The sequence below is a fragment of the Pollicipes pollicipes genome, unplaced genomic scaffold (assembly GCF_011947565.3).
Source record: "Pollicipes pollicipes isolate AB1234 unplaced genomic scaffold, Ppol_2.1 Scaffold_5724;HRSCAF=6776_pilon_pilon_pilon, whole genome shotgun sequence".
NCBI classification, from domain to species: domain Eukaryota; kingdom Metazoa; phylum Arthropoda; class Thecostraca; order Pollicipedomorpha; family Pollicipedidae; genus Pollicipes; species Pollicipes pollicipes.
Genome location: NW_023596746.1, coordinates 37778603 through 37796915, shown reverse-complemented (window position 1 = coordinate 37796915; position 18313 = coordinate 37778603). Strand labels below are relative to the sequence as shown.

Here is an 18313-nt window from a genome sequence, read left to right as displayed (position 1 = left end):
CAGTGTTAGCCTCAGGGCCGATCCCGTGCGATCTACGAAGACAGCAACGCCTGGTGAGGAGTTTTTCCTTGCTAAGATTTGCGAGCGCGCATGCTCAATACTACGTTATATAACGCGTATCAATAATCAGCTCTGATTGGATATTGAACACTTTCAGACAAGCATGGCTGGGCCATGTTAATACAAGTTTTTGACCCATTTTGATCTAGAATCTACATTCGCGGGGTCCTTAATATTTATGTACCACACAGACGCCAATTCTGGCAAAGCCTTTAAGCCCCATTGGTTGAGAGAGAGAGAGAGAGAGAGAGAGAGAGAGAGAGAGAGAGAGAGAGAGAGAGAGAGAGAGAGAGAGAGAGAGAGAGAGAGAGAGAGAGAGAGAGAGAGGGAGAGAGAGAGAGGGAGAGAGAGAGAGAGAGTCCCTTGGACTATTTTAACCTGAAGAGCTGCAAAGACTTTTTCTGGAGTCGTTCAACGCATGATTTCTTTAGCTTATCGACTATGGAGTTCAGGCAGAATTGATCTCGCCATAGCTCGTATTCCAGTTATAGAAGGTAGAAATTAAATACATAAAAGAAAAACATGCCCTCATTAACAAAAGATTATGTTCAAAAACTACGCTTTATATATATATATATATATATATATATATATATATGGCCATACCATTTATCTTTAAGGGGGGAGGGCTAACTATCAGCAGGTTCTTTGTTAACCCTATGCCCACTTGTTACAAGGCTCTGGCTGCGCACCTGTGCCTCAGTCCGCGAGTCTCCGCCGGATGTCTGGGTCCGTGAGTTCCCCTGAATGTCTGAGTCCGTGAGCCACGGCCGGATGTCCGAGTCCGTGAGTCCCCCTGAATGTCTGAGTCCGCGAGTCTCCGCCGGATGTCTGGGTCCGTGAGTCCCCCTGAATGTCTGAGTCCGAGAGCCACGGCCGGATGTCCGAGCCCGTGAGCCCCCGCCGGATGTCTGAATCCGCAAGCCACGGCGGACATCTGAATCCGGGAGCCACAGCCGGATGTCTGAACCCGTGAGTCACCGCCGGATGTCTGAGTCCGTGAGTCATGGCCGGATGCCTGAATCCGTGGGCTACGGCCGGATATGTGGGCCTGAGGGCTCTGTCGGATGTCGATGCACGGTGGCCGGTTTGATGCCGCAGGCAGTACGCCCAACGCCACATCACCGCCTGCGGCGCAGCTGTTCTTGGCAAGAGATCGGCCATCATTGTTGCACAGTGGATGATTCAGGACCCAGCAATTCATAATTGATAGCAGATACCGTGTGCCATCAGAAACAAGACGGGAGCGTTCCACGTACCGTTCGTGGCGCCCCCTACCGATGGGTTCTGGAGCTCTGACACTACCCGAGTCTGGCACGTTAGGTTAGAGTACAGAAATCCACGCTGCCAAAGGTTTGGGAAACGCTTAGGTATGCTACTTCGTGCCCCTGTCCTCCGGACTGAGGCAGCATAACCAAACAAGCCCAATGTCAAGTGTCTATAATCAAGTTCATTTGAATTAACTGCTTGCACTGCGCTTATTATTGTCATTCCCACGTGACTCAAGTCTGGATGCATCACGGCATTATCGGTCTCTGTCGTTACAAACTCCCTTTAAAAACCGGCAAGATATTTACAGGCGAAAGCTTATCCGAACGGCACTTGGAATCATAAGTACAAGTATAATTTTACAATTGGTAACAAAGAGAATTTACGTAAAACTGTCTGTCGCCTGCGTGGATCCTCTAGCCCAATCCCGACCGAAGTTGTCAAAACACCTGCAGCGCATTTTGGCCTGGTTTTAGTCTGACTTCGACAGCCACACGTGGCTCCGACAGGTGCGCTTATATTCACTGCGACGTAGCGTCGACAGCCCCCCCCCCCCCCCCCCACTGCCGCCACCGACGTAGCTGATCGCCCCCCGCCTGACCCCGGCCGGGAGCCTCCGACCAGGCCGTTCGTTTGATGCGGCGACCTCTTCCAGTGCGTCCGCCGGGCTGCAGCAAGATGGCGCCGCTACGTGCCCCTCGGTAGAAGATATACGGGCGCGTGCAACGGGCCGACAAAAATAAGTCTGAGATCGGGCAGCGCGGTAGTGCAGCACAAGTGCGCGCGGCGCCCGGCGGGTGCGGCGCGGCCCGGGCGCCAGGTGTGGGAGTGTCCTCCCCCCCCCCCCCCCCTCCGTCGGCTGGCCGCGTAGCGCTCGGCTCGGCAGGAGCGCCCGTATAGTCGGGCGTCGGAGGTTGGGGCATGACCGGCCGGCGAGGCTTGCGGCGCGGCTCGCGAATGTGACAGGGTCTACAACGGTTCGTCACGTCATTTGAGGTGAGACGAGGCGCGGATCGCGGAGCTGTGAAGAGTTCGTTCGATGATGTCACGAATCAGATCTTATGTCTGCCTGGTCAGGACGCCTGGTGGGTTTAGACGCCAGCTTCGTCAAACGCCTGATATCCTGGTGCTTGATTTCGCGCTGCTTTAGTGACTTTAGTACTTGAGTATTGGCTGAAATATTCACAGCTCACGTAAGTATCACAGTTGATTGGAATCCTGAATTTTACGGCAAGCACTAGACGCTAAAGCCAAATACCCGGGCACATTCCAATATTAGTACAGTGATTCACCAAATCGCCAACGTTGCCAGACGAGACTGACTTGGAATGCGTTTCAGCACCTGATTGATGACTACCTAAATGAGGCATGGACATAATAGAAAATTCATGAAGGATCAGGCCTACACCAAGATTGTCTTTAATTCAATGCTCAGAAAGTTTTGGATAAACGCACCGGAAAAGTATGCTCTTCCGGTTTACTTCGCATCTTTCTTTTCACCAGAAGCTTTTCATTGCGTGGTAACCAGTAGGACGGCGTGCAAGGTCTTCAATGTGTGTAAATAGCTGGAGACCGAGCCAATGGCCCGGCAGCCTCCCCCCCCCCCCCCCCGAAGATGTGTTATTTGGTCAAATTCGGTCCACTATATGTTTCACGAGCGAGTGAACGATAATTTGTTTTCAATTTTTGGCCATCCTTACAAGTTTTTTGTTTCAGCAGCACAACAGTCACGACGATCAAATAGTGCATGCTTTTGATGACTCATGATGATCAAATATGCGCGTTGTGACTTTTTAATTCAATTTTCGGCTTTTCTTATGTTGCGTAATATTCGAGCATAATTTGGGGGGAACCACCATCGGGGACGAGGCGCTCACAGAAAACACTTCAACACCCCTGATGTCATTTTGTGACAAGGAATGAGGGAGTGATAATAACCTGTAGTTGACACCACCATGTCGTTTACCACCGAAAGCTGAGCAAATGGTGCCCGCCGCCTTTACGACCCGCGCAACAAATGTTATCAATGCATTAGAGTATCCCTCGGTTATGTGTCTACCAAGCAGAGCAGTGAGGTGCAGTCCATGCACACCACGCACAGATACATACATGCATACGGCGTTGGTTGAAGGTTGGATGCCGTTGAGCTCGATACTTCCAGACGGTTTAGATCCTCTAAATCGGATCATTCAAAGCGAGCTAAATTTTTTTGGTGACTGTAACAAGGATGTTGAGAAATTGCATACATTTCTGCAACATATCCGTCATAACTTAGCTGGACTGGATGCCAATAATCCTTGCCTGACCCAATCCCCCTTTTTGTTCAGGCCGCAGTGTTTGACATTGCGGGTCGGTCTCGGAAACTATGACGCCTTAGTCTATTACGTCTAGGTCGCACAGTGCTGAGACCGCTCAGTAATTGGTAGACATTACATCCGCTTACGCCGTGCATTTGTGAATGGACCTGTCGCTCGGATAATCGCCCTCGCCCATAGTTGCACAGCGTTCCGGCCAGTTACCATTTTTCCGGCCATCGCCAGGTGTTTTTGAGTTCTAAGGGTTGCGTGGCGTTCGGTTTTCAGCCATGTACTAGCTTTGACCCGAATTCCTCCTCGATGTGATCGGGCTTCGTCTGAGCCGGTCTGAATTTTGGATAGTTACCCACACTTTTGCCAGAGGCATGCATTCTTCAATTGTTTGCCAGGTAAAAACATAACCATGCAACAAATTCATTGTTGCATGGGTTTGTTAAAAATGATATTTCATCTCCGATCTTCACGTGAAACCGTAGTGATAATAAAGCACTGTTTTCAAGAAAATCGTGACACTGGTTGCTAGAGAAATGACAGTTATTTCTACTGTGATACGGGCTGTCTACTTTTGTTGGCGTTTTAAAACGACTATCAGTTTTTGTCGTGAAGCAGGTCCTGTCCCGCTTATGACCTGCAACGATACGTAATGAATCCAAGTTTTTTCGCCAAATTTTGATTTGTCTCGATTGCTCCGTCATCCGAACCACGTTTGGCTCGCCGATGGGCTCATTTTTCGTCGTCCTTTAGTGGTGTATTTGCGTGGGCGGGGGCGCGTATTTTCGGTTGTGGGAGGCAGAGACGGGGTTAACCATGGGTGGCCGAATTCAGCTCGTATTGCGGGCCTCCCAATGCAAATCACAGACCTGATGAGTTCAAAGTTCTTATGCTCAGTTGAGGCAGCGACCTTCAGTAGGTCAGAAGGCGCTGGTTAAAGGACATCGTAATGCTAAATAACAAATATTTGAAAGGTGCTCAATACTTCGAGCTGTGCTCATTCCCAAAAATGAAAATGGCTCAGAATGCCTTGGTAAAATACCACACTTAACAAGAAGACCCGGGAATGCACAAAATTTTCCGTTTTGTCCAGCCACTGCTGCTAAAAAAAGTTAAAAAAGATTAATCATCCAAGCTCTTAACACTTCGTATATAAGTACACGTCAGCGGCTACCGAAAAAGGTGGCTTTGTCGGAACTTTATAAAGTCTCACAGAACACTAGATAAGCACATTATTTGCCACAATTATTAGCCATCACGAGCATTGTCTGGACCTCAAGAACGTGCATAACCTAAAATTGATATAATACCAGATGCTATGACGAACTCTGCGCGTTCAGCGTGGGGCGAAGATTCCTAGTTTGCATCGACCCTTATATTTTGGGGTCTACATTCATTGTCTTAAGCTGATGTTGAAGTTGTTATTCTAAACCTAGTACTTGTTGCGCTATGCCTCATTGTTGCACGTCGATCTACTATGCATTCTTGTAGAGTTATGTACACTCTCGGTAACCACGCGTCTCCAAGGTGTTCATTACATCGGTCACGAATGCTACACTTGGTTTTTCCTACATTAAATAGCCCCGAGCGCAGGTTACAGGACACCTCGTATGTTACGTTATGCCGCGCGCATTTACCTTTCAGGTCATTCACCCATATATGACAAGTTTACCCGAGCTCGGCACATTGGTGTCTAGCGGTTATCGTATAGCATGGACTTCTAGGACCACTAGCCCGCGCTACACTAGCGCCGTGCATATCACTCGATCGCAAGGCGGCATTTATTTGTGAACACACCTCTTCGTCTATAAAAGGGAGTTTCACACAGACATGGCGTGTTAATTTCTTCGCCTTTTTACAATTTCTACGCCAACAATTGAAAGCGTATGCCATAGGCGGCAGACGTCCCTCGGTGTTCTGGGTGTCCATTTTCACAGAAAATAGGGAACCGGTTCGTTGTTTGATAAAGTTCTGTTGATTAGTTCATCGGGTTGTCACACAGAATCTGTGTCGAGCAATGGGTTGTCTTACTGATGCGTCCTACTATTATGCACTGGCATATCTGGCCACTTGTAGGGGAAATTCATCTAATTTTGCCTGTTTGTGGACAGTGAAAACTACCAGTCTTATACAGGGGTGAGAAGAGTGCGTTTTCTGTCACTGACGAAATTTCGAACCGTCTAAATTGTCACCTGCAACAGAATCTTTCAGAAACTGTTGCAGCATAACTCTAAATACAATAAACCAAATGACAAAGACCAATTTAATGCAATGTTTAATGCAATGTTTAATGCAATGTTCAATGGAATGTTTAATCCAGTGGTTATGCAATGTGGTATAACCATCAAACGTTTTTGTTTCGGGAGCTCATTGGCACTCAGGTATAATTTGTTGGCCATCAACCACTGAATGATGATTGAGACTTAACTAATAAAATTATTAGATAAAGACAACTTAACATAACCAGCTTGGAGGCGTGTAGTTCCCTGCTCAGACAGGGTTAGGGGGCTGTGCCTCCGAACCATGGATGTACTTTCCCATTTTCATTTATCAATTTTAAGCACTATTCTTCATTTATCACAATTTTCAGGGCTTAGCCCGCCAAACTAACTTCAAGAAATTACACATCTGCTCCCAACTGTGAAAATAAAGTGCGCCAAATCTGTGGCGAAACCTGTTTTGAGTGCATTTCGGAGACAGACGTTGTCATTCTTTCTCGCCCCCACCTTCGATCCCTCAATCTTACGCATTTTGCAAAACTGCATCCCTGTAACCCTATATTTAGCGACAACATGGTACTGCAAGCACCTTACAATATCACCTTTGGTTTTGTGCCGTCATTGTGCAATCAGCTGAGCGCGCAGGCGACTTTCACTATCTTCGCATAATCGTTACCGATGCAAAATCGTTATCGATGCCTACACTTCCTAACATGATCCCAATCACTTAGAGCAAAACTCATGCAATATTGGTATTAACGGATGTATACGACATTTTTGAACACCTCCATCTTCATTCAGCTTGGTGCGTAATATGATAAAAATAAAGCGTTTTATCTCACGCCTGTCCACCGATCGCAGAGCCAGAGGTGGAACGGGCAATGTGAGAGGCATACAGCAGTGATACTCTGTCTCTTACCTCAAAGCCGTTGTTACTCTCAGCAGCAGACTGCTCCGGATAAATTTTTCGCATGTGTCGCTCCAAGGTCCTCCGCTTACCCCTGGAGCTAGAGCTCAGGCATCCACAAACAATCCTCCTAGGTCGGCAGGGCTTCTCAACGCTATTTCATTAAAAAGCTGACGATTAGCTACGTTCTTCTAGCAAGTCAGCTTGTCACGACATAAACGTAACGAACAGCAGCCCAAAGCCTCGCACTGAACCTGACGTATTACCACGTGGCGAGCGATCAAGCCCCACTGTATCGAATGGCACGACGCTTTAACGACGCACATCTATTGCTATGACGCACCTTCATTCACCTTTGTCTCGTCCGTAGTGGCGTACGTAAGTTTTCATAATGGGGACAAAGCTCGCAATTTGCGTTGTTGTTTTAGATTAGTTTTGCGTGCCGCATACGCGTTTTTTGCATGGCGCATAACATCGCATGATTTCTTTCTGCTCATGCTTTTTGTTCACCTCACTTTTAAGTCACCAGACATCACTCGATCGCAAATTTCAGCGCGTCAAAAAATGTATGAGGGTGGCACATATTTCTGTGGACCCCTCTCCTTGAACACGCCCTTATCTGTGCCCTCTTTCACCATGAAAATACCAGAATAATTCTGATAAAAGTCGTTCAGCAAACCCTTTACTGCAGCCAATCCAAGGTGAGTCAGCACACAGGCCGGGCTAGGCCAGTGCAGGCCAGGCAAGGTCGGTGTGGGGCTGAGGGAAACTTAGAGGCTCATGGCACCATAACTTGTCTAGTTAAGTCCTGTCTTATTGCAAATTCGCTGTTATTAATTCAAAAAATTGGTACGTGTTGTGGAGCAAGTGTCACATTGGAGGGTTTCAGTCCAAAATTAGATGAGACACCTTAACAACGGATACGGTGATACAAAGTTTGCTTCCTCGCGTAACATTAGCTGAGAAGCATTGCGTAGGCGCTGAACAATCGAAGCAGCGTTCGCGTGTTCGGGATTTCCAGTGCGAGAATATTTCCATTGACAGGATTCGCCAGTAGTGTGTTCGGTTTGCTATGACGACAGATTGCACAAATAGTGTCGGGAACACTACGCTTCAGACACACGAGGAAACCTGCGTCTATCTTTACACTACGTTTCAAACAAGCGCCCCGACGAAAGAGGTACGAGAACCAGGGTGTCAGATGGAAAGAGACTGGGCCTTTGACTTTCTGAAAAGCAGCCTCTGGCGCTTTTGGTGTTGACTGATAACTTCTGGCAACCATGATCGTGGCAAGTGCATTTAGCTGCGGACGCCGCTTCGATGGTTCAGCGCCTATGCAATGCTTTTCAGCTAATGTTCCGCAAGGAAAAAGTTGGTACTTCCGCAACCCATGTTGAGGTGTCTCATATTAGTTATAAGGTCCTGCCCTTTCACTCGATTCACCTGTAAGTGCGAGTGTATTCGGCAATTCGGCATCTTTAAACCTGTTTGGGACAGTCCCCACGTTTTAAAAGTTGTGGAAGGCGGGAGAGGGGTGCCCCAAGTCCCCCGCGGGGGCGCCGCCCCTGCGTATTTGCACCTGTGCAGTCATCGCTCGCAGGGGTTGAACAAATGCAATTCCCTTTAGTGATTAAATATTGATAGAAGGCCCAAGGGTGCTCTCCAATGTAATCGTACTTCACTGCTGGATTTGAGTACCCGCTAGAATACCTTTTTGGGAGAGCACAAAACATAAATATACTGAAAGCCTAGTATCCAGGACGAGTGACGGGAGCCAAGAACTTGGGAATGAAAGCAAAAGAAGTATGCCTGAAACTACAGATGGGCGCTCCGGTGTTCTACGGTAAATAGAGTGATTAGATGGAAATAAAAATCGATATTCCATTCGAAGCGTTGGAAGTTACGGCGGGTGAGGGTTCTGTATATGGCTGGCTGAGTATGGCTGAGATGACTGTGTATGGCGTTTGGGTCAACCAGATTTATATAACTCCATGCATGAGAGTGGTGTCCGAAAAACATGACTGAGAAACGCCACGATGGCAAAGCAGAAATAATTTCGCCAGGCTATGGATGCAAGAAGCAGTGAGCAGACCGTTCAGGAAGAGATTAAGAGGAAGAGATGTAAAGGTAACAGCACGTGACCGCCATGTCCATGAAAGGAAAAAGTGTCCATGATGTCCACAAGATCTGCATGTAAAGCAGGAAGCATGGCGTGAAGAATGGTGAGAAAACATAAACAGAATTGACTGAAAAATATTCAAATCTTTTGCTTCCAATATCAGTTAACCTATGCTGATATGTGCTGTAGTGAAGCACTGAAGCGAATGAAAATTATGATTCGCATCATCGATGCCAAGTGTGTGGGTCCATCACGGGAGTATAGGCATGTAACTGCATGATATGCAAGCATGTCGATGCAACTTAAGTTCATACGCTTGTTCACAAAGACGCTGGTGCCTGCAAAACATAATAAACCGCGATTGTTGCACTTACCATGCACTATTCCCTTGAAATCAAACGAGTTCAGAACATTGGTATCTGAAAAGGTCGCAACACGTGTAGGTGAAATATGGCACGGTTTTCTTCTCCCTTACCTGGCATCCATCTTATGCTAGCGTTATGCCAATTTTCTTGTCCAACTTTGGAAAAGTTCCGGCACTTGTCAGATCATTATGAGACCAAAATCGCCAAATGTTGCACCACTACACTAATGTTTGCATGACATTACAGCATGAGACTATTTGCAAAAGTGGTGATATTTGAAATACGTACAAATGGTTTGTTTTAGTTGGGATATTTGTCTTCGGAATCAGTGGCCACAAGCAGGAAATATTCAATCTCATGTCGGCTAAAAATGATCTTAGCATGTTGATAAACCTGATGGCATATGATAACTAAAATATCACGTTTGGCATTGCTACTGAATCTATGCTCGCGTTTGCCTTTACAGATCCGTTTCTAGCGGACATATGCCTGGCTTTTAATGTTGGTTTATGGTACCTCCTTCCCCTCATCAAAACGAGGCCCTAAAATGCTCGTTTCGTCTAGTTCTTTCATTATCACTAGTCTTTAGCTGCCGGATCACATGGGCTATTTTGCAAGTAGGCTTTGGCTCGCAGTTCTCACTTATTGCTTCCAAATCCAATATACGATTAAAAGTTCCAGTCAGTTCGTCACGAATGCCACACCCTCGTTTCTGGATTCGATTAATTCACTCACAAAGCGTTTCATCCCAAATCCTGTTCGTCACGGACTCATTCTTCAACACCAGCTTGGATTGCTATTTGACAACACTCTGTCACTGAAATGCTGTCTGAGATCAAAAATATCTACATATATGCTTAAGTACGCATGCACGCTGCATAAGGTAAGCTCATCGAGTAAAGACGTAACAGTTTCTAACAATGCTTTCAGGTGAGATTCTGGCTCTTATTGGTGCCTTTGATTTTATGCTGAGTCTTGGTTGTTGCTGGATCATGATGATATTTCCAGGCTGGCTCCGGGTTCTTGTAGGATCTCTGGCAATGTTATTGGCTAAACTTTTGTGCTTAATGGATCCAGCGGCACAGTGTAAACTCTTCGTTCTTGCTGGACCCCCCGCCCCCCGCCCCCCCAGCATACTTCAGGCCATGTTTTGAATTTTTGTTGGAGTTGTTGTATCGCTCCAAAAGCAGTGTGATCAGCGAGTAGACAACAATACGACCAGAGGGTTGGCGGGCAGACCGGTCGGCAGCTCGATCGATGGTCGCCCTTGCTTGCGCCGATACCAAGAGGACACCGCTTCGGAATCGAAGAGCCGCTCCTGCAGGCCGTCGGCGGTGGGTAGCGACAGAGGCCGTGTCCCTAGGCTAGGATTTCTCGCCGCGTAGAGTGAGCCGGTCCGTCACGTCGTCCGGCGCCTTGACCAGCGCCAGGAACATGAGGCCGGGGGAGGGGGGGGGGGGCGACATTCTGTGACGTATGGACATCCGTCGCTCGGCTCGTGGCCGTCGATAGGCGTGGCGGCTCCGAGATTGTCACGTCGTTGACGAGTGGGACGATGCCCATATGCGGGTATATAGCCAGGCAGGTCCGGGGCTAGCAGCATGCCACCTCGTGTCACACGGGCCGTTACCCGCGCCGGGTGAACAGCTCGTCGATTTATCATATTCAGTATACTGAAAGTGATGTCATACTATCAAGATGGCCCAAATGGCGTTCAGTCGTATTTCATATTCTACTACATCCTATGACATCTAAAACTCAACCAAAATTATGCTTAACACCAGGCAGGACACAGATCACTGACATACTAATATTTCCTATGTATACATATATATATATATATATATATATATATATATATATATATATATACTCCCTTACTCCCACGAGACACCATCTCATTGTTAAACTCACATCTCAACCAGCACTTCTAAGCAGACGTTAACAGGTACGCCATGCTTGCGCCTACTCTGGTATATTACCCCAAACCTTACCTTAATTATCTTTATTTCCTCGGTCATAAAACGGCATCACATCACTGCGTCGGATAAGCCGTCAAAACAAATTGAGCACTTCAAATAAAAAGCGAACAGCATGGAGAGCGACAGCTTGGTTACGTCGGTCCTGCCAGCGTCATCTCTCAGGTTATCCGAAGTTTTACGTTCTAAATTAACTAGATATGTCTTATAACACCGGTATTTTGCACACAACCAGCCGAGGCAAAAAAAGAGCGTATGAGCGTTTTCCCCGATGCCGCGGAGTTAATCACCACGGCAACTCGGGTTTGACGGGGCTTAAGGCTGTGACGACACCAAATCCTCTGACCAACAGAGGCTTAGAATGATGTCTGATGTCATTTGCCCGTCCCGGTGGCTCAGTTGGTTAGGGAACCTGCCTCCCGATTCACCCACCCGTGGCGGGGTGGGTTCGACTCGCTTTAGGCGCTCGCTGCTTGCCCTTGACAGATATGGCCTGCGGCCGGTGGCAGCGGTCGCGATAAAGGTCAGTTGACGTCAGGGGGCAGGACGGACCGTGCCGAGCATCGCGGCACGTTTAACTTTCGCCACCAAATGCTGCCGTTGCCTGGAATTGCGCGATTGGATGATAGGGGTCAGGGCTCACACAAGAAGCACTGCTTAGCGTGAGCGCTGATCCCGAGATCAAATTTATTTTTAAAAATGTCCGAATGGACAGCAGGGGCTTAGAAACAGTGACGCTTTTTGTAATGCTTAAGATACCGGAGCGCCCCCGTCCCCCTGAGTGCATTCACGGGACTGATAAAGGTTCCTGTGAACAAGCACCGTCAGCCCGTGGAATCGCGTCTATGACTGATGGCACATGCGCAAACAGACACAGTATGTGACTGATACAGGCCACATAGTATGAACAAAATTCTGCCACTGTTAGCACAGATCTTGCCGGATCCGGCGTTATAAACTCATGTTTGCATGCTGGGTATAAAGATATCGTCTTTTCCATTTTGAGTTAATTCTGCTTGTCGCAGAACGTAATGAACAATTTTCACGCAGACAGAGTCGGCCAAATTTTAGCGTTATGCCCGCTATATTATGTCATCGCTGGTCTTATTCTCTTTTCTTCGGGCCCTGATCCAAGATATGTTCGCTAGTCCGGAAGGGATGGCTCTACTACCTGTGATTTTCCGGTCGTGTTTAAACAAGCGGGGGTTTTTTTCATAGTACGCTGTTGCATCAAAATATCACTAATTTAAGCGAATGCCGACAAAGTCCTCTTCGCCCGTCGCATATGGTTTCCCAGTCAGTTGTGATGTCGCCAGTTATGAGGGCTAAGCCTAAGTTTCTCGCATCGTTGAAGAATGCAAGTGCCCCCTATATCGTACAGCTTTTTCTGCTCTGTTTTTTTTTGAAAGCATGAATGGACGAATATAAAATAAATAAACAGATTGAATGGAGAGCCAACAATAATCTAAATGTGATATTGAAAGGCGTTTTATCAGTAATCTTGCGTGACCTATTACATGCAGGGGTCGAGTTTTTGCTCTCAAGTGGCTCATATGCAACATGATCACGAGTCTCTTACTGAGAGGCATGCCCATATTAAAAACGACATCATTGGATCCGTGTATTTTTTGCGCGGAACAAAAAAGAGTATTTGAGTGGAAGTCGAGCAAAGTATGACGCACCTAAATGACAAAATATTCAAAATCACCATAACAGGAAATAAGAATGCCATGAAATTGTGCCAGCTTGTTGCTTAGGAAGGGAGCGACTAAATTAGTTTCTGGAGAATATTATCGGACGGAGCATTCATTTCAATGTTGTTGGGCGGATGCATCCTTGCTTCAGGTCAAGAGCGTGCATGTATCATCCCATAGTGGTGCAGCCTGAGAGCGGCGACCCACGGACCTCAGGCTCGTGCTGCATGACTGGCCCTGTCACGACCTTAGAGCGGCGGCCTTCGGACCTCGGACGCTCGCTGCATGACTGGCCCTGTCACGACCTTAGAGCGGCGGCCTTCGGACCTCGGACGCGCGCTGCATGACTGGCCCTGTCACGACCTGAGAGTGGCGGCCTTGGGACCTCAGACGCGTGCTGCGTAGCTGGCTCTACCGAGCGTAACACCCCGATGCCTGCTTGCAGGTGTCCCCTGATGAGGGGCGGGATGGCTGCCCGCCTACTGTGGCTGTACGCTATCGGGCTTCAGGCGTCTTCCGTCTGGACAGCGCACGAGTACGGCGAGGTCTCTATCGGTGAGAAACTTCAGGCGTCTTCCGTCTGGACAGCGCACGAGTACGGCAAGGTCTGTGACGTTGAGTGCCGCTGGTCCGAGAAGTCTCCGCTGTCGCCGCCGCTGAGCCCCCGCTGCTGAACACTCTGTTGGCACGAGCCTCAGGACCGTGCAGCGTCGGAGCAGGGTGTGAGACGTTGCAGACGGGATCGTCCAATGGGTTTCCGTTTGGTCTGGCCGCTCTATCCGCTGTCTCCTTGTGTAAGCTCTTCTGGTGTTGCGCCGCTCCGCGTTCGTGTTCGTGGCGTGCTGTCACGTTGTTCTGAACTGAATTTACCTCACATCAGAATCTTGGCACCACCTCCCTTTGTCAGCTGTGGGAACGCCTTATAACTAACGGCGGGCTGAATGGTCACGGTGAAACACAGACCGGAATCAGAACTACCCAGCGTTGTAAATTACCAACATTCGAGGACACCCAGGCTACTGGTGTCCACGTGCCCTGGGATGAGTGCTTGCAGTGCCGAAGCAGGTCGATGTTGATGATGTTCTGTGAGCCTGTGTAGTGTTTGGTGTTTTATTTACAGGTCCACAGAAACTATTTCATTACATTGCAATACTACAAAAGTGTGCATTAACAATCAAACTGTCATTACAATTATCTGATCAGGGAGCCATGAAATCGGCCAAAAGCATGCGAACATAGAAATTGGCACAAGCGTTTTTTTTTTTTAGAAGCATCATGGTACAAACCAGGATGTGAGTTACATCGCAAGGTAACCAAATCCATCGCAATACAACACATTGTCGCATTTGAAAAGTCTCATGAATGTCTGCAGGAGGAGGATGGCTGCTGTGCACGCTTATTATGGACTTTTTGCACGGCGCTGACATGAACTATATGAGAAAAGGGAAAAAAACGCTGCATAGTACGAGATCAACAACGTCATATGTTTGTCATGTGATCTTGAAATCTATTCCCTGCGGTTTGATCGTCAAATCTTGACCTTTGTATGCCTTCACTTTTGTGCAGAAAGGCAGGAAACGGCTCGAGAGCCGTGAGGATTGGCGAGATACGTTGTCAATTGTTGATGTGTGTTCATTTACATGCACATTTCCCCACTACTATAGCGGGAACACCGCACTGTTCCAAAAAGCATCACTCAGCATCCTTCAACGCATTAAAATGTAATGAAAGAGCTTCAGTATCGCAACTTACAAGTTTATGAAGTGTTCTCCTTTAAGTACCATGACTTTGCAGTAGCTTCTGGCCACCCCAACAATTCCATTTTTTGTCGGAAGCTCAATGTCATAAATTTGCTTTTCACATGTGACCGATGGTGTCTTTCTGGCTCGTGATCTGGTTTCAGCATCAATCTTCTCATGGAATATATTTGGAGGCATCACCTACTGGACTCAGCTTCCATTCTAACAGCATCCTGTTTACCAAACGCCCGATAAAGATTTGTAGTGTTATATGCTATGCAATGGTGTTCTTTTCTTCGCATACCAGAGCATGAGTGCCAGGCCAAAGCGTACACAGCTGGAACTTAGAGTACAATCTGAGCAGCCGTACGCAAGCTCAGTTACCTAACTAATCATGTTAAATGAGATATACATTAATATTGTAAAGTTAGCGGGCCGCCAATATGCTTAGATAGTGGATGAAAAGAACGGTTCATCCCGTCCAGGTGTTTGTAAGCGTCCAACCAGAGATAGTTTATTTTCCTTGAGCGTGGCAAGATCGAGCAGTGTCGTATTTCGTGTTTGCTGCAGCAGCAAAGCTGGGGCCTGGCAGACGGCGCTCCGTCTGGCCACCTGCGCTGCCTGTCTTCGTCACCAGCCAGCGGCTGTTGCTCTAGCCCTGGTGCTTCCGCGGCAAGCCAGATAAACTTCCGAGCTTCCGGACAAGCAATCCTGCAGACAGATGGCGCAGGAATCGTGGATTGGAGATGTAGATAGGAAAGAGAGCGCTGATGTGGGGTGTCTTCTCATTCTGAAAGACGGGATGTACTACATCGAGGAAAGAAGGGTAACTGCTTGTCATAGCGTACGCTCTTCCATGAGTTTACGATGACACGGACAGATACTCGTAGCTTATGTCAACTAGCGACTCCCTGTATGAGTGGGAGGGGCATGAATGGACTTCACGGAGAAAGCTGTCCGCAACTCTTGTCGAACGGGTGTCTTGGCTATCTGCCGGATGGGCGGAGCCTTGTCGGCTACCTGCTCTCTGAGAAACTAAACACAGCAGAGCCTAAATAAAAACGAGAGCGTATACATTACTGATCATGGCTGTTGACAGCTACATGTACCGCAACCACTGCACCAACTTTCATGATATCGTCAGCAATCAATCCTGGCGGTCCAGTAACCCTCCCCTCTCCATTTTTCGATGCAAGGGCAAGAAAGCAGTGAAATATCATCAAATCTGTCATTTAAGTATCTTACGCCAGGAAAATACAGGCTCAAAGTACTGGAGACAGAACTGCAAAGTCCTTACCGATCAACTCAGCGTGCACTAATGACGTAGCACGTTCGAAGATCATGAGCATGGAAATGATCCAAGGTCGTAAAATGGCCCAATCCTTATATCCCATTTGCTGAGTGACACGCTTAGCAGCCATCTGGCCAATTTTCCCAACAATTCCAACAATCGGTTCAGCATGGTTATCTTTCTCGCCTTTGCATGTTTTCGTTTGGCGGTCTGGACCTTAGTCACGGCTCAACCAATGACAAGCATTGAAGCCGTCTGACGATCACAAGCTCTGAAACAACTTGATCGATTTTCACTTCTCACGACACCATCATCAATCTATTCATCATAGCCAATGTGCGTGTCCTTTTTTTCAATTTTGCGACCTTGTCATAGGTTAAGTGTCAGTAAAGGAACTAAATGCTGCGGACAATCGTGTCACCCGAAACCACCCGGGTGTGTTTCAAGAAACCTTCGCGGATAGCCACACAGACATGTGAAGATACATACATGAAACAGCACCGCTTTCGCGCCATCAGCTAAGACGGCCTCCGATTACCACACACAACATAAACATTGGTGGGTTGATAATAACTGTTAGCATAATGACTGTCTAAAACAGCAAGAGCAACGTTTTCACGACCCTGCCTGAGTTATGGAAGCCTGGTCCCATCTTTGTCCCCCAGGCCCCATCGATCACACCAAGGCGTGTTCAGACCAGATGCTCTTCGGTACGCTGGTACCGCCACCAAACATTTCCCCAGGGGCGTGAGCTAGCATTCCCACTCGCTGCGCGGTCTCCGGCACTAGGCACACCAGCGCTGTGTACTCTCTCGGAGAAGTGGCGACCTCGCAGCCCAGGAGCCGTAGCTGACAGGCCGGCGGGTGCTAGACGCTGGCTGGTGCTGCCAGTCATCGAACTCAGTGACGCTTGAAGTCACCAGAACTTTCTGCATGAACCCTCAACACTGCTATGGTGAGATGAAATGCCGCTTCGGGTCATTTGAAGGCATACAGGACATTTTTAGACACGGATAAAAGGGATTGTAGAAGCTGATCATGGTCTCCAAACGCTGCAGTAGTTCCTGCATGGGTGGGAAAGCCGACATGATATCGGATGCTTCAACGTCTGACCCGCGCTGGAACTAAGCTCGAGCCGTAGGAAGACTTACCCCTGATATCATCCAAGCCAGCCACCCAAAGACCCATCTCCCCCAACCCGCTTCCTGTTTGTTGGCGGCACGCCGCACGTGCCCTGATGACCTATGACCTGCCAGCGGACATCAGTCGGCGCCCGCGGCGTGGCTGCTGGCGCCGGCCGGTCGGTCGGCGTCGGTTTACGTTGGCCGCCTGCCGGTCGCAGGAACGCTAATGCATTGTTTATGATTCGACAAGGAGGTAAATTAGCCCCGGTGGGCCTCGGGTGGTCGTGGCCTGCCCTGTGAGGTGGGTCAGGCTCCGACCACGAATAGACACTTGGGGCAGCGGTGTCAAAACCTTGAGTTGTCGACACATGGGGTGGTGGCGGAGATGCGTAGTGGGCTTCCTTCTAGAAGTATGGCCCCGTTTGATTCATGCTACTCGTCAAGCAAGGTTTGGCTAGAGCACGTGTCATACATGCGAGTATCTTGTGATATAGGCCATGGCGTAGCACCGACGCCATGTTGGAATGCTTTGGCGTCCCTCCATGTCGCTTCCAGGATGTGGTAGTGAATGGCCCGCGAGGCCAAAGGCTTGGACCAGTTGGGCGGCAACAACGCTGGTCGTGAGTCACCTCAAGTCAGATGAAAGCTGTTTTCGATTGACCTTTGACATCTAGGCTTCTCGATGGGTATACCCTTCCAATGTGTCAGTCATAAGATCTTACTACCTGTGGAGCATCGCTCACTCTCGCCTCAGCATGTGTGCTTGCGATTTAGGGGAGAACGGCTATGGGAACGGCTCGCATTGCATTAAAATGTCCTTTCAAGATTGTAGAAGGTGGATGTGCACTAGTATTGTGATGACAGACAATTTATATATATATATATATATATATATATATATATATATATATATATATACATCTTGTGATGTCTTCGTCCAGCGGTTCGGCTCAGCTCGGTCATAAAGAGAGGGACGTGTAGCGACGCGGCGATCTGTATTGGACCGAGTCCAGTGGCGTCCTGCCCCTGCTATCCCTAGCAGACACGACATAGCATTTAGATCGGGTGAGCTACCACTCATAAGTCAGCTTGCATACACGCACCTATCACGCCTCCCGTACGGTCCGCCACGGGACGGCGGTCAGCGCCCGTGGGGGTAGACCGCATTCCACCGCGAGGCCGAGACCGCGTCGCGACACAGCAGGGGCGGCATGCTGTACCGCCGGGCCGGCTCACATCTC

The 18313-nt window shown here is 48.4% G+C and overlaps 1 protein-coding gene across 2 annotated transcripts in view; it reads left to right on the top strand.

The window, feature by feature from the left end:
- Positions 1-2205: 2205 nt before the first annotated feature.
- LOC119102528 (glutamate receptor ionotropic, kainate 2) overlaps positions 2206-18313 on the top strand; it is a 53722-nt gene continuing 37614 nt past the window's right edge. For both annotated transcript variants that reach the window (XM_037225912.1, XM_037225911.1), the window contains exons 1-2: positions 2206-2325; positions 13364-13473. In XM_037225912.1, coding sequence (XP_037081807.1) covers positions 13374-13473 — 100 coding nt within the window. In that variant the 5' untranslated portion in view covers positions 2206-2325; positions 13364-13373. The remainder of the gene's footprint in view (positions 2326-13363; positions 13474-18313) is intronic.